Source organism: Stegostoma tigrinum, chromosome 5, assembly GCF_030684315.1.
Source record: "Stegostoma tigrinum isolate sSteTig4 chromosome 5, sSteTig4.hap1, whole genome shotgun sequence".
Lineage (NCBI taxonomy): Eukaryota > Metazoa > Chordata > Chondrichthyes > Orectolobiformes > Stegostomatidae > Stegostoma > Stegostoma tigrinum.
The window spans coordinates 5,976,268-5,999,966 of NC_081358.1; the positions used below are offsets into that span (position 1 = coordinate 5,976,268).

The following is a 23,699-nucleotide window of genomic DNA, read 5'->3' on the forward strand; positions in this document are numbered from 1 at the left end:
GTGGCAACCAGAACTGCATGCAATATTCCAAATGAGGCCGCACTAGCGTTTTGTACAGTTGCAGCATGACATCACAGCTCCGAAACTCAATCCCTCTACCAATAAAACCTAACACACTGTAAGCCACCTTAACAGCACTATCAACCAATTAAACAAGAAATGACAATGGTTACATTGGCTGCCATCAAACTAACTTGTAACGTCATGGTGAAATATGAATCCACGAACCCAGAACATTAGCCCAAAGCACCAGATTACTAGTTCAGTTACTTTACCAAAATGCTGGAGCTTTTCCATTGCCATGTAATCTATTTGGTTTATCTTTGCACTCTTAGTTAATCTATGTATGTCCTTTTGTAAGTCCTTTGTATCCTCTTTGGATCTGTATTTGCATCATGGACAAATTTGACAATCGTACCTTCTGTCCCTTCATCCAATTCATTAATAAATGTAACAAACTGAGACTCAGCACTGATATCTTGGCACACCACTTTTCCCGAATAGAAAAGGATGCATTTATACATGTGTTTCCCTTGAACCAGTCAATCATCTATCCTTGCCAATATGCTAACTTCCACACCGTGAGCTTTTATTTTCACCATAAGTTTTGATGTGGTATCATATTAAATGCTTTCTGGAAATCTCTGTATAGTTGATCTGCCAGTTCCCCTTAATCCATAGTAGACCTACTTCCTCAAGGAACTCCAATAAACTGGTCAAACTGTATTTCTTTTTCACAAAATTATGCCTGATTACCTTGAATGTTTCTAAGTTCCCCGCTATAACATCTTTAGCAGTGGTTGATATTATTTTCCCCATAAGTGTTAAGTGAACTGACTTATAGTTTCCTGCTTTGTGACTCCATCCCTTTTTGAATAAAGGACTCACATTCACTATTTTCCAATTTAATGGAACCTTACCTGGTTTTGACTCTATCACAGAATATATTTATATCAGAGACAGACTAATACTCGGTCTCTTTTGGAATTGAGGGATGTTATGAGTAGGCAGGAAAGTGGTATTGAAGCCAAAGATCTGTCAAGATCACAATGAAAACTGGAGCAGATTCAGTAGACTGTTTGGCGTAATCTGGCTCCGATCCCTTGTATTCTCGCACTTATATGTTCTTGTCCTTTTAGATGGACTTTCTATTTGCTCTGTTGGCGACTCTTGGTGCCTTATTACATGGGTTCAAATGTAATGGTCACCAGTGAGTGGGAATCAGCAAAACTAATTTGCCAAGACTAACAGGTTGAGTAAGTTTCATGAATACATGAAGTCAAAAAGAGGAAGTAATAATAGCAACAATCATCTGTTGTTCAGTCAGGTTTTTTTCCAGGACAAAGTTATGCTTACACATTTAAATGGAATTTTCTTTCCGCCAAAAGCAATAGATATCCTGATTTGAATCGGACTCTTTATGTTCTTCCATTATGTTTACTGAATGAGCACAAGCCTCTCTGTTTCAGAATAGCTGGCACACTTGGAGCATGCCTGCAGACCTATGCTTGTCATGCCATGTCTGTGTATCTTGGCGGAGAAGCATTGCAAGAACAAAGAGAATAGTACAAACAGAAGCAGGCCAAATTTTCAGAGAATCTTAGCAATGTATCAATAACACTTGGCTACTTGTCTGTTTTTCTTGGCAGCCTATGGTCCAGGACTTATGCATTTTATTTATATAGGATTAGATTAAGTGTTTCTTATTATAATAAACTATTTTCCAATGCTTAATTTAAAAAATGCTGTGATTAACTCGAAAAGACACAGGGATGGAGGAAGGATTGTGTCTATCACATCTGGATGAGTGCATGAACCATTGGAGGTTAGTCATGAGAGTTACATATTTAGCCTTTGTCCTTGACATTTAATGTCAAGCCAGTTCATAAAAGTAAAATTGGTTAATTAATATTAGTTTTGTAATTTTTAATTCTTTTTATTTATGAGGTTCCATGCTTGGCTCACTAGTAGAAGTCTCACCTCTAACAGCAGGATTCAAGTTTAGTTTAAGGCTTGAGATCGTAATCTTCTCTGAAGGATAAGCAGGTAAAGCATTGGGTTCTGCATGTTGTGGTGTTAAATTCTATCTGTGTGCCAAAACAGCCATTACAAGTCATTTCACTTGACTTCGGCAAAAATATACTGCCAGGCTAACTAAGGAGGGCAGTTTTCTTCCCTAAAACAGTGAGTCAGTTGGATTTTTCTGACAATCGCCAATAGATTCACAGTAACTATTAGACGCTTAATTCCAGATATTTTATTGAATTCAAATTCCACCATCTGGAGTGGCAACATTCAGTCCTGGGGCCCCAGAACATTAGCTAGATTTCTGGATTAGCAGTCCGGCAATCATACCACTAGGCCATTGCCTCCCCAGGCAGAAGTAAAGTGCTTGAGAACTCTGAAGGTGTCCCAAAGTTTGCTTGCTGATTTCTGACTTCACCCAGACTGAAGACTTTGCAGTAACATCTACATTTGACCTCCTGCAGATCCAACAGTGCTAAAATCTCCACTAGTTAACTGTTATTCCCCTTCCTCCTAACTTGCAGAGAACAACGCTGGAAAAACTGTGCCATCTTTTATGGGCATACTTTATGGAGGATATGTAGTAACAAAAGGACAAAGAGAAACCAGACATGTACCCAATGTCACTGGGTAAACAGAGATGTCTTGAAGCCCTCTGAGGAGCTCTGCCTTCAAAGTATGTGATTGCATAAAGCTATTACTACACATCTTTCTGCTCTTCTTTGTATATATTTTCATGATTTTGCGGTGCTGGGCTATGGTGGACCAATCAGAAGTCACACGACGCCAGGTATAGTCCGACACGTTTCTTGGGAAGCAGAGGTTTTCGGAGCACTGCTTCTTTGTCAGGTGCAGTGAAGAAAATCACACAGGAACAGATTAGAACATGATGGGCAGAACCTCTTGTCTTTCCTCCTTTACATTGGCTAAAAGCCACTGGCGAGTATTCCAGAGATAATGGGAATTGCAGATGCTGGAGAATCCGAGATAACACGGTGTCGAGCTGGATGAAAACAGCAGGCCAAGCAGCATCTTAGGAGCACAAAAGCTGACATTTTAGGCCTAGATCCTCTAGGCCCGAAACATCAGCTTTCCTGCTCCTAAGATGCTGTGTTCATCCAGCTCTACATCTTGCAAGTATTCCATTCAGGCATAATGACTTAAATACATTCAAAAATGATAACCTTGTTATTTCCTCTATCACTAACTGCATCCTATCCAATATCCCTCCTTACTTAACGAGAATGTCTCCATCCTGCATCAGTCCACTCAGTTGTGAAGACAGATGCAAAGTATTCACTAAGAACCATACCTATTTTTTCCATCCCTGACATGCAGGTTACTTTTTTGATTTTCATTAGGCCTTACCCTTTATTTAATCATCCCCTTGCTTTTGACATAATTATCAATGTCCATAGTTTTTTTTCTAGCCAATAGTTTTTCACATTCTCTCTTTGTCTTCCTCAGTACCTTTTAAATTCACCTTGCACATTCGACACTCTTTTTGGTTTTCTGCGGTATAATGTTTTCAGTATCTGGCATAAGCCTGGCCTGCTGTGTTCCTCCAGCATCTGCAGTTCTTGCCATCTCTAAGCCTTATCTTACCTTGCATTGACCTTTAACGCTCAAAGAGACTCTAGAATTGAGTACCGCCCTCTACTTTGTGGGAACACTTCCTTTTAAATATTACATCCTTTCCTTGAACATGTCTCTCTGCTGTGACATTGATTTCCCTTCAAGTCACGGTTTCCATTCCTGATTAACAAATCACATCACAGCTTCAAACTGCCTTTTTCCCAAATAGTTCTCTCATTTCTGGTCTACCATTTTTTTCTTTAATTATATCAAATCTACATGAATTATAAGCATTCAAAGGATCTCCCATGGCATTCATTCCACGTGCTCAGTTTTACTTCCTAAACTAAATCCAGGTCCACCATTTCTCTGATAACAAGGTGTAGAGCTGGCCAAGCAGCATCACAGGAGCAGGAAAGCTGATGTTTCAGGCTGAGACTATTTCTGAAGAAGGGTCTCGACCCAAAACGTCAGCTTTCCTGCTCCTCTGATGCTGCTTGGTCTGCTGTGTTCATCCAGCTCTACACCGTGTTATCTCAGATTCTCCAGCATCTGCAATTCCTACTATCTCTCCACCATTTCTCTGTCAAGGTTTTTAAACACTGGCTACATAAGTACTTTTGAAAGTTCCACTATTCCTTCCACTGATTTTATACTTACTAAGGCAGGGGAAACTGCCTCCTGTTACTGTCTTGCTGTTTCTGCAATTTGTCACAAGATTACCCAAATTTTGGCTCTTTTATCTCTCTGATGATTTGAGGATCAATAATATACTCGCAGTAACGGTACTGCCCTATATTTGTTCCTCAGTTATACTTATGTGGCCTCATTTGATGGTTCTTCCAGGACATCATCCTACTATCTGCTCTTGTTCTTCTTTCGATAGTGACTGAGGATATTTTACATCCACCTGAGAGAACAGAGAGGTCACCAGCTCCACATCTCAAATGGAAGACAGCACCTTCACAAATCTGCACTTCCTCAGTGTCAACACTGGAGTGTCAGGATGGATAATATGCTGTGGTCCTGGAAAGGAGCTTGAACCTTCCAATTTCTAACTCATCAGGTTTGCTGTCAACTGCACCAATGCCAACACTTCAACATTTTCCTTAACTTTGCACAACAAAGAACAAACTTGTATTCAGTGCTGAAATGTACAATTAACATTGACCCTTATTCAGACAGATTTATTTTTTTTCAAAGTTTTCATTTTCCTCTGAAAGGCATGAAGTTCAAAATTAAAGATTTATTGCATATACATAGAATAATTAAATCACTGTTTTAGCTCAGAGATAGTTCTGGCTGTACTGTTCTGAAATCTCCATCTAACTTGACTGACACATAAAGAAAATCACAGGGGTTACAGCACAGGAAGATGCACGAACACACTGCCAAATCCAAGAAGCACATCAATAACACTGCAGAGTACTTGCAAGCACTTGTTGGAAATGGTTATTGTCTGGGACTGTGCGAAGTGAATTACCACTTTTCAATCCAAGTGTGAATGCTGGCCAGTCTTACTCCGTATTCAGTATGAGACTTACAAATGGTGCTAAACACTGCAGTGTCATAAAAAAAAACACTTATGGCCTTATTTTGATTCAAAAGTCATTGGTGAAGCAGCTGAAGACAGTTGGACCTAGGGCTCTACTCGGAAGAGCTCTGCATGTCCTGGAGTTCAGATGACCATCCTCCATCCTAAGTACGATGACTGCATGGGCATTCTCCAAATTGAGGGTACTGGCATTACTTCAGCAGCTGGGCTGTGACACGTTAGACTGGCATCCTTTTGGCACACACAAGATGACCTTGCTCTGTGCCCTTTTAACATAATGCTGTACATAAAGTGACCAGTAGCTTGAGAGGGCATACTGACAGCAATTCAAGCCTCCGTACTTCTGTTATAAGTGGCGCTACATTGAGGTAATTTCTCACAAATAGGACAAAATATGCAGTAAATACATGAGTATCTGTGACGAAAGGAAAGCATTTTTGATTGTAATCTTTCATGGGAGCTACTTGGCCAAACAGCTGATATCTGAAACATCAAAGTAATTCCTCCTCATGACCTACTGCACATTTTCAACGCTTTTATTTCAGATAGTCAACATTTTCATCTCATTTTGTACAAAACACCTGGTTTTAAGACAAATAATGAACAGTTCTTACCTCAATAAGACCACACTGTCTGACATGAAGGCACCGATAGTTACATCTGAAGGAAAAGAAGACATGCTGATCATTCACCAATCCAGTACTCTTTCTCTTCATGAGAACTTCCTTTGATTTTTTGCAATTAGGCAATCTTTTTTAACCACTGAATCACTCCAATGACAATGCTTTGATAATTTTTCATGTTTTTTTATGCAAAGGGCATCTTGTTCACACTTGGTCTGGAGGATTGTATTTAGTCCAGGTTACCAGCACAATAATATGCTTTATAAAGTTACAATACAGGTTCACCATAATGAGACCAGGGCATGAAGGGTTAAATTGTCCAGACTGACTGTATAACCGAGGCTTGCATTTCCATGAGTTGGGAACTTCTAGGAGTCATTAAAATGACTGAGTGATTCAATAGAAAATCAAAAGAATTGCGGATGCTGGAAATCTGAAACAAAAACAGATATTGCTCAAAAATCTCAGCAGGTCTGACAGCATCTGTGGAGAGAAATCAAAGTTAACTTTTAGGATACCGACCCTTTTTCAGAATGGGTTCACAAATGATTTGATATCCTAGAAACAGAGAAAGTACTTTAAATGATGGAGGAATCCAGACTAATGGACAGTATCTCTTAAAAATAGCGAGTTCAATTAGATGGGAGATTGGGACTGGTGAAATTTTCAGGACAAGTTTTGCAGTGGAATCTCTGACTTTATTTTCCCCTGTTCCTTGTGATACTGATGCGTTATGATTAGATGAGATTCCCTACAGTGTGGAAACAGGCCCTTCAGCCCAACAAGTCCACACCGCCCCTTGAAGCATTCCACCCAGACCCATTGCCCTATTACCCACACACCCCTGAACACTACGGGCAATTTAGCATGGCCAATCCACCTAGCCTGCACATCTTTGGACTGTGGGAGGAAACCAGAGCACCCAGAGGAAACACACGCAGACACGGGGAGAATGTGCAAGCTCCACACAGACAGTCGCCCAAGGCTGGAATCGAGCCCAGATCCCTGGCGCTGCGAGGCCACTGTGCCGCCCCTATGGATACCAAATGAGTGAAGGCTTGTAGCTGGGATGCTCTATGAAGAGAGGGCCTGATATAATCCAAACAAAAGGAGTGTTGATAGCGTTGGCAACATTCCACAAGTGACACAGGGAAAATCATGAGCAATGCAAGGATGACAAAAGTTGCTGGGGGGGACCACAGTGAGTCAGGCAGCATCCACGGAGAGATGGCACGCTAACTTTTCAAGTCTAAATGACTCTTCATCAGAGCTGAAGCAAAGTGTGGAAGGGGCAGCAGTTCTTCCCAACCCACATCCTGCAAGGATTCTATTCAATTCTCCATTTCCTTTGCCTACATGGTATCATCTGTTCAGATGATGTCACCTTCCAAAACAGTGTTGCTGACATGGCTTCCTTCTTCCATAAGCACCTGCCCACTGTGGTCAACAAGGTCCTCAACCACATCCGACCTATTACCTACGTTTCCACCGTTGCCCTTCCCATCGCTCACCACAGCATGATTGGGTCCCCCTTGTCTTCACTTTTCATCCCACCAGCCTCCGCATTCAAAAGATTATTCTTTTCCATTTCAGGCAACTCCAGCACAACACCACCACCAAACAGATCTTCCCCTTAAAACTCCCTGTCTGCATTTCACAGGGATCGGGATACCCTAGCCCATTCCTCAATCACCAACACCATACCACCCTCCCCACTTCCCAAGGCACTTCCTCATGTAACTGCAGAAGGTGCAAAACCTGTCCCTTCACCTCCTCCCTGCTCACCATCCAAGGGCCTAAACAGCCTTTTCAGGTGAAGCAGCATTTCACCTCTACCTCCTCCAATCTAGTGTGTTGTATTTCCTACTCCCAATGTGACCTACTCTACATGGAGAAACCAAAGGCAGACTGGGAGACCGTTTGTAGACACCTCCAGTCCGTGTGCAAGCATGACCCTGACCTTCCCATAGCCGGTCATTGTAACACAGCACCCTGCTCACATTCCCATATGTCTGTCCTTGGCATGCTGCAGTGCTCCAGTGTGTCACAGTGCAAACTGGAGGAGCCAGATCTCACCTTCAAACTGGGTACCTTACAACCTTCTGGGCTCAATACTGAATTTAATACCTTCAAATTGTGAACCCATTCCTTCTCTTTCTTTTAGCTTTGCTTGTTACATTCTGTCAAGATGACCTCTCTCCTCTACTCCCACACAAGTGGTACTGCCTGTTCTTTTCAATCTGACAGCTGGACAGACCATTGCCCTGCTACTCTCACAGTTCACATTAATATCCTTTATCCCCCAGCACCCAAAACTCCCACCCCATCCCTCACTACTGCATAAGTGCTATCCTCTCCACACTTCACTTCAACTCTGATGAAGAGTCATTGAGACTCGAAACATTAGCTTGCTCTCTCTCCATGGATGCTGTATGACCCACTGTGATTTCCAGCACTTTTTGTTTTCAGTACAAATTCCAGGCTCTTGCAGTAATTTGCTCCAGCAATATAAGGACACTTTGTTCCTGTACAAACACTAGTGTCGAGTTAAGATTGATAGTTACCTGCTAGAAAATAGTGGAAGTGAAGGAAGACTAGGGGCTCCTGCAGAGGTCATGGTGTTCACACCTTTGGAACAAAACGTCCAGGTTCAAGACTCACCATGAGATATGATAGCCACAGACATGTGTCATAACATGAAGTTGATGAGGGTCGAGCTGTGGATGTGGTGTATATGGACTTCAGTAAGGCATTTGATAAGGTTCCCCATGGTAGGCTCATTCAGAAGGTCAGGAGGAATGGGATACAGGGGAACTTAGCTGCTTGGATACAGAATTGGCTGGCCAACAGAAGACAGCGAGTGGTAGAAGAAGGAAAATATTCTGCCTGGAAGTCAGTGGTGAGTGGTGTTCCACAGGGCTCTGTTCTTGGGCCTCTACTGTTTGTAATTTTTATTAATGACTTGGATGAGGGGATTGAAGGATGGGTCAGCAAGTTTGCAGACGACACAAAGGTCGGAGGTGTTGTTGACAATACAGAGGGCTGTTGTAGGCTGCAGCGGGACATTGACAGGATGCAGAGATGGGCTGAGAGGTGGCAGATGGAGTTCAACCTGGATAAATGCGAGGTGATGCATTTTGGAAGGTCGAATTTGAAAGCTGAGTACAGGATTAAGGATAGGATTCTTGGCAGCGTGGAGGAACAGAGGGATCTTGGTGTGCAGATACATAGATCCCTTAAAATGGCCACCCAACTGGACAGGGTTGTTAAGAAAGCATATGGTGTTTTGGCTTTCATTAACAGGGGGATTGAGTTTAAGAGTCGTGAGATCTTGTTGCAGCTCTATAAAACTTTGGTTAGACTGCACTTGGAATACAGCGTCCAGTTCTGGGCACCCTATTATAGGAAAGATGTGGATGCTTTGGAGAGGGTTCAGAGGAGGTTTACCAGGATGCTGCCTGGACTGGAGGGCTTATCTTATGAAGAGAGGTTGACTGAGCTCGGTCTCTTTTCATTGGAGAAAAGGAGGAGGAGAGGGGACCTAATTGAGGTATACAAGATAATGAGAGGCATAGATAGAGTTGATAGCCAGAGGCTATTTCCCAGGGCAGAAATGGCTAGCACGAGGGGTCATAGTTTTAAGCTGGTTGGTAGAAAGTATAGAAGGGATGTCAGAGGCAGGTTCTTTACGCAGAGAGTTCTGAGAGCATGGAATGCGTTGCCAGCAGCAGTTGTGGAAGCAAGGTCATTGGGGTCATTTAAGAGACTGCTGGACATGTATATGGTCACAGAAATTTGAGGGTGCATACATGAGGATCAATGGTCGGCACAACATTGTGGGCTGAAGGGCCTGTTCTGTGCTGTACTGTTCTATGTTCTATGTTCTATAACATGTCCAGACAGGTTGACTGACAAGAAGAAAATACAGAGAGGCCTGATAGAGGTGTATAATTTATAAAAAGGGAGGAGTTCATGGGGAATGTACAATACTAATGTCTCAAAAATGTTGGTGCTTCAACAATTTCAGATAATGTAAGTTAGTGATGTAGAACAGGTACAGTCTTTCCAAAACATCACTGAAGATTCACTTAATGATTATACAAGGGACTGTAAAAAGAATCAGGAGGCTGTGCACAATGTCAAATTTCACCATGATTTCTCTACAGATTAATACATCACTCAAATCGTAAGTGTGGTCTCAGTCTGTAACCTAATCAAGGGGGTCTAATGATTTAAGGGTCGGTTTATTTCATCTACTCCTTGCCCACATCAGGTGAGCTGCACACACACACAGTCACAGAGTGGAGACAAACAAAACACTTGCATTTGTATTGTGTCTTTCAAAACCACCAAATGTTCCAAAGCTCTTTACAGCCAATGAGTGGTAATTAGTCATAATGCAGGAAGACACTTGCGAATCTCTCTATTGGCGAGGGATCAATCCATGTCAAGTATGGGGAAAGCTAAGGAGCAAGAGCTCCATAAACTACCTCAGCCAGAATGGGAACTGAACCCATGCTTTTGGCATTATTCTCCACCACACTCCAACCATCTAAACTAAGTGACCCCACACAATGAGGGCCTGTAACTGTAACCTCTACTGTTACTCAAGAAACATGACCACACTTTACACATAGCAATCTCCCACAATTGGGATGATGACTAAATAAGGTATCCTTGTGATGTTAGTTGAAGGATAAATATTGACCAGTAATCCAGCTCTTCTTCAAAACAGTGCTTTGGGATCTTTTACATTCACTGGAGAGGGCAGACAAAGCCTCAATTTAACATTTCATCTGAGAGATTATACCTCTAACAGCACAGAATTTCACTAATGTCTCTGCAGAATTTTGCATTCAGGTCCTGGAGTAGCTCCCAAACCCACAAATTTCTGACCCAATGCTGCTACCAAGTGAATCTTAGATCTTAGAATCCCTACCTTGTGGAAACAGGCCCTTCGGCCTAACAAGTCTACGCCGACCCTGAAAAAGCATCCCACCCACACCCATCCCCCTATAACCCACCTAATCTATGCATTCCTGAATGTTATGGGCAATTTAGCATGGCCAATCCACCTTGCCTGCACATCTTTGAACTAGAGGAAACCAGAGCACTTGGAGGAAACCCACACAGGCACAAGGAGAATGTGCAAACACCACACAAACAGTTGCCCCAGGGTGGAGTCAAACCTGGGCCCCTGGCGCTGTGAGGCAGCAGTGCTGACCACTGAGCCACCGTGCCACCCCACAGTTTCTTGATCTGTAATTCTTGTGTGTGGCAAGAATTGGTAGAATGGAACTAAAATTACAGAATTATGGCAAAATGGAGTCTTTGTTGCTTGTTGCCCATGGTATTTTGTCTAGCATCTATGTTCTTGGTATCAATGTATTCTTTACAATTTACGGATGGAATTTCTTTCCCTAGAGCATAGGAAACCATTTAGCTTATTGTGTTAGCACTGGGTCTCTATATCAGTAATTCGTGTGGTGCCAAATTCTCACCTTCTTCAATATCCTGCACATTCTTCCTTCTCAGATAACAATCCAGTTTTGTCTTGAATGCTTTGATTGAACCTGCCTTCACCACACTCTTAGGTAGAACATTCTCAATTATCATCACTCAACAACATGAATAGATTTCTAACAATGTCTTCAAAGCTTTTTTCACCAATTACCTTGAATCTTGGCCCTCTCATTCTCAAACCTACTGTCAATAGAAGCAAGATCCCTTATAACTTTGAAGCCGTTTATCAAACCTTCTCTCAAGCTTCTCTTTGCCAAGGAAAGCAATGACATTCTCTCTAAACTTCAAACCTAAATGCTGTCATGATCATGGACTTGTTTACTCCACTCTCTCTAGGTTCTCACATACTTCCAAGCGTATGGTGCCCTGAACTGAACACATTACTCTAGGTGAGGCTGGACCAGTATTTTATAAATGTTTAACATAACCACCTTTGATTTTTAAACTATGCCCGTGATAATAAATCCTGATGGCGTATGCTTTAATAAGCACTAATTCAATCTGTTCAGCAACATTCAATGTTTTACATAGATACACCTAGATCTCTCAACTCATTCACCCATTTAGAATGTGCTCTATATTTCATATTATCTATGTTCTTCCAACTAATGAATCATTTCCCATATCTCCACATTTATTTTCCATCCGTCAGTTCTGCATGCATTCTACCAATTTCTCCATTTTCTTTTAAAGTTCTGCACTATCTCATTCTCAACTCATTATGCTTCCAAGTTTTAGATCATCCACAATCTTCTGAAACGTAACTTGTAAAAAATGTAAAGTCAGCACAGTCTCACTTACAGAGAAATGACTCATGATGGTCTAAACAAGATACCAATGTTTTAATCAAATAAGGAAGTAGCATAAAGAAATGCAAACAAAATGTGAATGTTTAAAGATCATTCCAGCTTTGCAAAGATTTTTCTGTCTAAAGATGATACTATAACCCTGGTAGTTCAAGCTAAAGGCACAATTAAAATTGCTTCAATAGAAGAAAGTACAGATATAAACTGAGCGAAGATTCAGGCACTTAAAAGTTGATCGTGCTGATGGGCCTGATTCCATCTGCTCCAAAGTGTATACGGAAATGAAGGATATTGTATGCTGAGCCAGCGGCTCATATATTTAACAACTGGATGTGTTCCAATAGATTGAGAAAGATGTCCATGGCCCTATTATTTGAGGAGATAAAGAAATCAGACCATCTGACGAATAAGCCTGACAGTTTGACATCAGTTGTAGGGTTGTTATTTATGGCTATTTCAAGAGGTTAATGGATTTTCGAGGATTTCCAGCATGGTTTCAGGAAACCCATTGACATTGTGTACAGAGATTTACTAAAATGTGTTTGACAAAGTGCCATGTAGAACATCATTGGAAAAATATAAACCATAGGAGAGTGTCAGACAGATAAAGTAGGATTGCCCATCTAAGATTGACCCTCATCTCCAACATCCCTTTAACATCTCATTTCCCAAATCCATGCCCCTTCTTCCTGTAGCTTCCTGCTAGAATTCCTACAATCATGTCCTTTCATTGCCACAGTTCTGAAAAAAAACACGTATCAAAGTTATAAATTGATCACAAGAGGGGAACATTGAGAAATGATTGCAAGATAATGCTTTAGTTTAGAGATCAAGGAAAAGACGGGCACACTGGTGTTCTGTAACAGTATCCACTTCAAATCACCAGATTTAGAATATCATGGATTTTGTATTCCTGCATTGGTTTGTGAACAAGAAGAATATCAGCGTTCTAGAGAAGACGCTAGTGAAAGTTATCAGATTGATTCTTTGCTAGTATACATTCCAAGGATTCATATTTGTTTTTTTTAATGAATTGAGAGACATATTGAGTTTATTAAAATGAGGAGAAACTAGATTCTGTCCAATTGAAAAGGCTATTTTTAACTGGATTGGCTTGCTTAGACTTGAATCTAAGCTGTTAAACAATCAGCTTGAGAGCCATCATTCTCTGGAACAGACTACCAGGCCATCTGTGTTCTAAGCAGTAATTTGTCAAGTTGCTGAGTGAAGAATATTTCCAATTATACAGTCATAGAAAGAACAGCACAGAAGGTGGTCAATCAGCACATTGAGTTTCAGCTTTTGAAGAGTAATTCATCAGTTCTATTCTGCCCTCTTTCCACAGATCCTTACAAATGTTTTATTCCCTCAAAGATTTATCCAATTTCCCTTTGAAAGTTACAAGGGTTGTCTACTCAAAGCCCTATCAGGCATGCTTTCCAAATCCTAACCATTCATTGTGTTTTCCTGCTCAAAAACACATTCAAATTTTTTTGAATAAGGCTCAGACAGAAATTTCTGAGAAAAGATTTTCCAGATTTGGCCCAGAGCAAGGTGTTAATTGTAAGTGTTAAAGTCAGAATATAGGCTAGCTCTGCTGAAAGCAAACCAAACAAAGTAGACATACAGTGATTGTGGGGAATATATAAAATGCTGGAGATCTCACTGGGTCAGGAAACATTCATGCAGAGAGATCAAGCTAAAGTTTCCACTCTAGATGACCGTTCATCAGAGGCCCTACAGTGAATGTTGGCCGGGGTGGGGGGGGGGACAGTAAATCCGGGCTAATGTTTTCAACATTCAACATGGATTAGTTGAGCACTTTGCTAAACACATCTGCTCAGTCTGCAAGCATAACCCTAACTTCCTGTTTGCTTGCCATTTTGATAGACCGTCTTGTACTTCTGCTCACATTTCTGCCCTAGGTCTGCTAGGGTTCGAGCAAACGCAAGCCAAAAAAACCACCTCATTTTCCACTTAAAAACTTTGCAGCTTTCTAATACAACACTGAGTTCAGCACTTCACAGCACTTCACTCTGTTGTTTGTTTTGTTTCCAGTGCTTCCCAATCTTCCACTTCCCCAACCATGCCCAATGTGTCCAGCTTTCTTAGCTTTGCTTTCTGCACAGTTAACCTAGATTCTGCCATTAACAACTACTATCAGCATCTTGTCTGGATCTATCTCTCTTTTCTACAACCATTGACATTCACTTTGCCTTCTGCTCTATGACACGTGTGACTCCAATCTGGCGAGCCAACTAATCATTCCTTCTGTTCCACTTGCTCTTCCCCACCTTTTTTCTGCAGCATTAAACACATTACTTTCCACCAGTTCTGAAAAAGAGTCATATTGGATTCAATACATTGTCTTATTTCTCTTTCTGGAGATGCTGTCAGGCCTTCTACTCTTGCTCCCTAAATAGGTCATCACCTGTCAGGAAATGTGCTAATAGCATATTTTGCATGGTCAACCTGATGGTGTTTTACTGATTCTTCTCTCCACATGTTCCATCATGCTGTCTCCTTGCATAAATGTGCCTGACAAAATCTCTTAATCACTGATGGATAAATGCAAAAAACCTTAAAGCAAAGCTCCTCATGTCTAATCCTATTTTCAAGTTATCTTTTGCAATTTGATCAGTTCTTTTCATTACATGATAATTTCATGATCCTAGCTGTGTAAGAATTATCAAATACATTGGAATGATCTTTTCTCCCAATTTCTCTCTCAACTAATCTGGACAGCCAGATGTTGCTCATCAATTCCCGATATATTCCGATAGGTTCTGGCATGAAAGCCTTTGATAAAAAGCGTCCATAACCTCTTGCCATGGCCTGAGCTATACGGGAGGGGACCATTTACTCCAATCCTCTACTCACATCGCTAAGCAATGCAGAATCATATGAATACAGGCATAGAGGTGTACAGCATGGCAACAGACCCTTTGGTCCAACTCATCCATGCTGACCAGATATCCTAAATAAATCTAGTCCCATTTGCCAGCATTTGGCCCACATCCCTCGAAACCCTTCCTATTCATGTACCCATTCAGATGTCTTTTAAATGTTGTAATTATACCAGACCCCACCACTTCTTCTACCTGCTCGTTCCATACACGCACCACTCTCTACGTGAAAAAGTTACCCCCTAGGTCCCTTTTAAATCTTTCCCCTCTCACCTTTAACCTATGTCCTTTTGGACTACCCCAGCCCAGGGAACAGGCCGTGTCTATTCACCCTATCTATGCCCCTCATGATTTTATAAACCTCCGTAAGGTCTCCCCTTAGCGTCTGATGCTCCAGGGAAATTAGCTTAAACAAAGCAGTGTCCAGAACAGATTCTTGGAAATCTTTGTTCATATCACTTGCTGTCAAAAAATGGCACAATCATTTTATCTCTGCTCCAAGTTACAGGGGCTTTTCCCAATATTGCTGCCTAATTTACCTTTACAGAGTTTCTGAAGACGTCACATTGAATAATAAGTCATGGCTTAACAAAAGAGATGTGGTTCTCGTAATACCTATAACTGTATCATTATATTACTCACCACAAAGGGTTGTAATGGGGCATAGTGGTAGCCTTCCTACCTCTGACATGAGAGCACTGACTTCAAGCCCCAACTGTTTCAGAGATGTATTATAACATTTCTGAACAGGTTGATCAGAAAATATCTAACACTTTATATGAATATAATGAGATAAATGTCATAGATTAACATTCCCTATATAGCCAGAAGTGCAAATTAGGAATATGGTCAAAAGATGTCAGTTCTAGTCATTTTCCACCTATTAAGGGCCTAATGCATAATGAGACTTGATTGTGAATCCATGCCAATAAAAGTATTAGCTCAGCAGAGAGGCCATTGCGAACTGCTAGACTGGCAAATGATTTGACAGTTGAATGAAAGGAGCTTAGGGGACATCAAGGGAGACTGGGAAACATGAATAATACTTCTGAATTTTTGATAAAGGAAGTGAACCATTGATTCAGCTTGATTGATATATTTCAGTGGTTATATTCAAAGAAACAAAGAAACCTACAGCACAGGAACAGGCCCTTTGGCCCTCCAAGCCTGCGCCGATCAAAATCCTCTGTCTAATCTGTCATCTATTTTCTAACGGTCTGCATCCAGTTGCTCCCTATTCATCCATGTACCTGTCCAAATATATCTTAAAAGAAGCTAACGTGTCTGCGTCTACCACCCCCGCTGACACCGCGTTCCAGGCACCCACCACCCTCTGTGTAAAGAACTTTCCACGCATATCTCCCTTAAACTTTCCTCCTCTCACTTTGAACTCACGACCCCTAGTAATTGAGTCTCCCACTCTGGGAAAAAGCTTTTTGCTGTCCACCCTGGCTATACCCCTCATGATTTTGTAGACCTCAATCAGATCCCCCCTCAATCTCCGTCTTTCTAATGCAAATAATCCTAATCTATCAACCTTTCTTCATAGCTAGCACCCTCCATACCAGGCAACATCCTGGTGAACCTCCTCTGCACCCTCTCCAAAGCATCCACATGCTTTTGGTAATGTGGCGACCAGAACTGTACACAGTACTCCAAATGTGGCCGAACCAAAGTCCTATACAACTGCAACATGACCTGCCAACTCTTGCAATCAATACCCCGTCCAATGAAGGAAAGCATGCCATATGCCTTCTTGACCACCCTATTGACCTGCATTGTCACCTTCAGGGAACAATGGACCTGAACACCCAGATCTCTCTGTTCATCAATTTTCCCGAGGACTTTTCCATTTACTGTGGTTTCTTATTCTGTAATCTCTTTCTTCAATGTCTCAGTGTTTATTTGGACAAATTTAAGAGGTGTGAGGTGTTTGCAGCCCAACTGGTATTTCAATGGTCTGTCTGACTGACACTTTTAAAAGACTGTAAGAACAGCATTTCTTTTTCAAAAGATGATTAGTGAATAGGTGTTTTAGTTTCTCTCGTCAGTTCCACACTTGCCATTGTTGGTATTGTGTGGTTTTATATCATTAGTGCATACTGGGTGAATGGCCAAGAAGGACATGAGTTAATGTGGATAATAGGAAAGGCCATTGCAAATGGCTAGACTGGTGGATAAGTTGACACTCAGTTGAATGAAAGGATCATGGGGAATATCAAGGGAGAATGGGAGACACAAATAACAATAGTTCTGAATTTACCCTTCAAACATTTTCTAGATTCAGGCTATGATTCACATGTCCTTTCAGATGTGTGTTACATGCATTAGAGACATGATGACATTGTATTGACTCCTTGAAAATTGCAGAGGTCAAGGAGATGGCTAGCCTTGCAATGAAGCCAAACAGATCAGGAGTATAGGATATGGGTTTACTACCCTCACCTTTATCCTTCACCAACTAAACTTAAGACACTAGGGATAGGGGCAGAAACCTGCTGGAATTGATTGCTGCGTTGTTGGGTAAATCTATCAAGGGTTACAGCCCCAAAACAACTAAATGGATTTAAGGGACAGATCAGGCGTAATCTAACTAGTTGTTAGAGCTGCTTCAAGGGACTGAATGACCTACTTAGTTCCAATGTATCAACTCAGTACATGGTAAATATGTATGAAAGACAACTCAAGCTAGCAGGCATTTCCATGAAAGTATGATTGAGTTGTGAAAAAGTTGAATGTGAAGGAAATATGTTAACAGTCCAGACTGTAACATAAACCATAAATCTTTTCCCTGCTATTATTCAACACTGGCTATGTTGTATTAAGTATCCATTGTACTCAAAACAGGCTTAATGTGCTGAAAAATGCATCAGCAGTAAAGAATGCACATAAAACATGTCCTATAATGGAAACAAACTATCGCCAAATTTCAATTTACTACAGAACATGTAGCCAATAACATAAGCATACCGACATATTGAAATCAAACAGCTCAGGCTATCCTTCACAACTTTTGGATAAGAGTCAAGATTCAACAAAACACTTTCTAAAATGGCTTTCAGCTCACATACCTGGATAAGCATTTCCATCCATGTCCACTCCTCCTGATATAGACTGGCCAAACATGCGCAATATTGGATTGATTGTCTGCCCTGAAATTCTCTAGAGGGAGGAAGAGGCAGCAAGCATTAGAAAAATTGCACAAGGGAATAGGAAACTTCTCGCATCAGAGGAGACATTAAGCTGGTATCATTTAACAAATCTAATGTTGGAGTTGGCTTGAGACTCGAGTCAAGGATTTTCAACAGCATATCTCCGAGTAAAATGGCAAACATCTCATTTACCAACTTACCTTCTGTCATTACTGAACCCAAGTGCTATAATTACTGCCATAGTGTTGAAGTACTTTCCAATTATATATGGGTGCTTGTCCATGGCTCTAAATAGGACAAGGCGACAGTTTCAAACACAAATATAAATGTCACCTGTTTGACAGCAGTGATAATACAATGTATTTTTTAAACTCAATCAATAGAAATGCTTTGAAAGCTATAAAGCAGCACATTTATAACTAAGTACTCATCTCATCCTGATTAGTAGTTACAATTTGTTTTCAGTGCCATTGATTAAATGAAGAAATCAGGTTTGGAATAATTTTGGGAAATCACATCGAGTCTTAAACAAGAAAGTGAGAACAGTTTAGCAATCCGTTTTGCACCAAATTACATTGTCATGCTCATTGACAGTAAGCCAATGAAATGTCAAACAAACTGGTGAAACACACTCTCATGTTTTTTGCCTGGCAAGAAATGAAACTTAACCCTGTAGTGTGCCTAGCTCATTCAAACAGTAACATAAATCAGAAACAAATTTTCTCAGAGGATTTCACCAGCTTCAATCAGAATTCACAGAAAAAGGACAATGTCAGCTCTTTAAAACAGCAATCAAGTTAGTCCATCTCTTTATTCTTTTCCCATATCCCTGCAAATATTTTCTCTTCAAGTAAAAAATTTGACCAAATTCATCTCAATAGGCAACATCAAAGCTGTAGCCACCATCCTATCAGGAAGTGCAATTCAATTCCTAATCACTTTGTGAAAAAATGGTTTCCCTCATATTGTCTCAAGTTCTTCTACTAATCATCTTAAATCTGGGACCTCTCGTTATCAACTGTTCAGTCAGTAATAACAGTTTGCCTCTATTTACTTCATTCAGGACCACAATCACACCTTATGAAATCTTCTCCACTTCTGCTCAAAGATGCACAACCCCACCATCTCTAGTCTGTCTACATTACTGTAATGCCTCAACTCAGAACTATTATCCCAGAATCATTATTATAAATCTCTTCTGTGCTCTCTTCAAAGTTTTACATCCTTCTGAAAACATGACTTCCACACTTAGATCAACTGAGTTTGAACTGCATTCTACATACATTTAGGGCAGCATCCTGGCAAATATCTTGGTTTTTGTAGTCTATGCCTCCATGTACAAATCCCATCACTTTTACTAACTACTATCTTAACTTTCCTACAACTTTCGAATATTTGTGCATAATCGCCCTGTCCACTATCAAAATATGTATTTAATTTATGTTGTCACTTCTCATTTTTCCCACAAAAATCTATCACCGCACACTTTTCTGCATTGAATTTCATCCGCCATGTCTCTACTCATTCCATCAGCTTGTCTATGTTCTCCTGATACTAAATTTCTAAGCTTCTTGTCATTGCAAATTTTGAAACTGTGCTCAGTGTAGCCAAGTCCAAGTTGTTATACTGAAAACAGCAACAGTCCCAGTCTAGAGCCTTGGGGAACTCCAATGTATACATTCAAAACAGATAACTCTTCCTCAACTCTCTGTTTCTATTCTTTAACTAATTTTATAACCGTGATGGTATAGCACCTTTCCCCATATGAACTTACTTGTGTTAACAAGGTTAATATGTGGTATTTAATCTAATATCTTTTAAAGGTCCATGCATTCAATATCAACTGTACTGCCCTTGTATACAAAGCATCTGTTTTCAAGTAAATAGAACCATGTGAAACATTCTCAGTTATTTGGATTTGTCATGACCTAAGGTGGTGAATCAGTCACTGAGGATGCTCACTGTAACAATGCAGACAAGAAGATGAACATTCCCCAGCACTTTAGGGATAGAGAGCGAATAAGGCAACAAGTCTCATCAGCCAAGATGCAGGTAAATGGGAGAGTCTTCCCCAGGGAGTGTTTGACCTAATCTGCTTCCTCTTTCCTTAAGGTAAGGCCCATAATCAAGCTTCCTTCTGCGAGGCTTTTGTAACAGGAATACAGAGTGTTGCGCTCATATAGCTACAAGCAATTCATCCAGAGGTTAGGTTTGTTCACACATTTTGACACTTCTAAGTGATGACAGAACCAGCAAAATGAGAAATCCTTTACTTAAACTAAGAGAGCAAAATGAAAAAGTCTTCAAACAATTATTCATATCTCAAAGAGGAACCAGCACTGCCTCCCAGAGAGGAAACAGCGGGCTCCCAAACGGTGGTTTCCAAAAACCGTAACAAAATCAAGCAGGTCCGGAAAGCTCAATTGGCATGGATGCAGTGCGCAAGAAAAGGTCTTTGTGCGGCTGCTTGTCTCATCAGGTGAGTGACCGCCTGACCCACATTATAAGCCTTGTTTTTCCCTTCCTCGTTGCAAGGGACATCTTATTCCTGCATCTCTTTCTCTTCCCAGATATTCCCCCTTTCCTGAGTGAGGGCATGGAACACCATGAAAATGCAGAGCCCTCTCTATGGTGTACATTACAGGGCACTACCTGAGCAGCCAATGTATTGGAATCTCTCTTGCTGAGCAGTCCTGTGATTTGTTCAACAATGGCCCTTGTAGAATAATGTTGTACCTATCATTGATATCAGCCTGAGGATTCCTGACTGGTGTCATAACTGAATTTGAGGGGGTAGTCCCTGGATGTAGCCAGCGCTGCAGCCAATGAGGGGCTTTAAAAACATAGGAATGTGTGCACGTGAGCACGCGAGTGCTCCAGGATGCAGGAGTTTCACTAGATAATGTGTGCAGACGTAGAATATTTGAATGGCAAGGTCACAGATGACTGTACATTAAGGAAGTAGACACACTTCCTATTGATAAACACAGGTGGCTGCTGCAATATGGCTGCAATGATTAGGTCTTCTACTTGTGGGAAATGTACTATCACAGAAAGCCTCACCACCTGACTCCAAGGGGAAGAATACGAATTCACGCACTTTAGCAAATAGATAATCAGTCTCCTCCCAGCTCGATTTGGAAATGGCCTGGCTGTATAATTCCACAGAGCTCTAGTGGATCCTTGGAAAGGGCTACCTGTTTCAGGTCTGCTATTACTTTTGGGGTGGGGGGGTTGGTGGTGGTGGTGGGAGGGGTTGGCGAGGTCGGGGTTATTGTGGGGTTTGCCTCCCAATTCTAGAGACACTGCTGCTTGTCCAGAAACTGGTCGGGTGGAGAAGATAAACTCCAGGGACCTCTTAAGCCATCTTCAGCATTGCTTCTCTGTCAGTTGGGGTTAACAAGTTTGGACATGATTTCTGGCCAATGCTCATTATCACCATGGTAGCCCAATCTTACACCTCTGCAGGCTGGTCTGTAACCTGGGCCTGCTGGTACTGTTTCAGTACTCCACAACACTGGTTCCTCCTCAGCTACAAAATGCTCAGGAGAAGAGCAGGGTTTTGTTGTGCCATTGTGCTATCAGTTTCAGGAGATCTGTAATTAATGCATATTGTCACTATTCTCTTTGAAGATTACCATCCCAACTTGCTCCATGATGCCCTTCCCTAGCAATTTCCTCCCCTACCAGCACACTCATCATAATGTCTTGTGAGGCCTAGAGAACAGTTTCTTATTGGCCAAATTCTCAGGCATATTGGTGAACTTTCCCATTCATAATGGCTAGCTTCGCTGCTGGGAGGTTGTAGCAGAAACATACTACTTTTGCCTCGGCACAATAGAGCTACCAACAAAATACATTACTGGGGAGGCAACAGCCTAGTGATATTAGATTCCCTACGGTGCGGAAACAAGCCTTTCAGCCCAACAAGTCCACACTGCCCCTTCAAGCATCCCACCCAGACCCATCCCCCTATAACCCACACACGCCTGAGCACTACGGGCAATTTAGCATGGGAAATCCACGTAGCCGACACATCTTTGGACTGTGGGAGGAAACCGGAGCACCCGGAGGAAACCCACGCAGACACGGGGAGAATGTGCAAACTCCACACAGACAGTCGCCTGGGGCAGGAATCGAACCCGGGTCCCTGGTGCTGTGAGGCTGCAGTGCTAACCACTGAGCCATCATGCTGCCCAGGACTGCTAATCGAGAGACCGGGCAATGTTCTGGGGACATGGGTTTGAATCCTACCACAGCAGATGGTGAAATTTGAATTCAACAAATATCTGGAATTAACAATCTAATAATGACCATGAATCCATTGCCAATTGTTGGGAAAACCCATCTGGGTTCACTAATGCCCTTTTAGGGAAGGAAACTGCCTTCCTTACCTGGTCTGGCCTACATGTGACTCCAGACCCACAGCAATGTTTTGACTCTTAACTGCCCTCTGGGCAATTAGGGATGGGCAATAAACGCTGCCTGGCTAGGACGCCCTCATCCTGTGAATGAATGAAGAAAAACAAGCTCCCCACGATCCCTTTCTGTCCCCACATTTCTCCTCTTTTGGCAGAAGCCTCCACTCCTTTAGACACTTGCACTGCACCCCTAAGGCATTCACAGATATCGCATGTATCTCCTTTCTGCTATGGCTGTGTCCAAACAACACACCCCATGAGATTATAATCAGTCTGCATTGTAGCTCCATGACTTCAGGGAGTATCATTGAAATGTACTAGCATGAACGCTGGTAAATTTGGAATGGAACCCAGCTGCGAATAATTCTCCACCCATCAGTTGACTCTTCAATCGGCCAAAAATTCAATGCTTTCATACCAACCACCCAAAAAACTCCTCCCAACTTTTCAAAACCAAAACAGACTTTCCATAAGTTTTTTTAAGTTGATGAAATTTACATCCATTGTTGATGGCCCCCATCTGCCATGACTAAGCTCCTTTTATTCTTTATTTTCCAAACTTTGTAATCCCTGTCGCTCTGTCCCCCTCAAACCTCCCCATGTTCCTGCCAATCATATCCATATTTATGTTAACATTTCGATTTTTTTACTGAGTCCCCATTCATCCATGTCCAAGGTTCTCACTGACCCTCTCCCCTCCTTTCCTTGAAACCTATTATGCATGCACTTTTCATGACTCCCAAACTTTCATCCTGTCACATCCAACTCCTTCTATGACAAACTCGTGCAACCCAATACTACCAGACCTAATTCCAATCATTAACTTCCCACAGCAAAGATCAGACTCTGCACTGCGAGGTTTCTGTCACTTTGCCTTGCTGGTCATCTCCCCAGCAAAGGACAGAAAATGCTGCTTTGGTCACTCTTCCATTCAGTACCCACCCTTGCCCCATCAACCTTCCCTCTCCTTTATCACTTTCATACCATCCTATTCCGCAGATACAGTCACTCTCGTCCTCATAGCCACTTTGAGTGCACTTGGCAATCTTACGTTGTAACTCAAAGCAAACATCACCTAAAGCTGTATCATTCAAAAGGCAAAGCGGCACATAA

At 41.6% G+C, this 23,699-nt stretch overlaps 1 protein-coding gene across 1 annotated transcript in view; it reads right to left on the reverse strand.

Moving 5' to 3' along the window:
- The window catches only part of itga9 (integrin, alpha 9), a 389,128-nt gene that overhangs the window by 268,674 nt on the left and 96,755 nt on the right, over positions 1-23,699 (reverse strand). Inside the window, exons 12-13 of the mRNA XM_048530144.2 lie at positions 18,085-18,175; positions 5,770-5,815 (exon numbers count right to left, since the gene is read on the reverse strand). Coding sequence (XP_048386101.1) covers positions 5,770-5,815; positions 18,085-18,175 — 137 coding nt within the window. The remainder of the gene's footprint in view (positions 1-5,769; positions 5,816-18,084; positions 18,176-23,699) is intronic.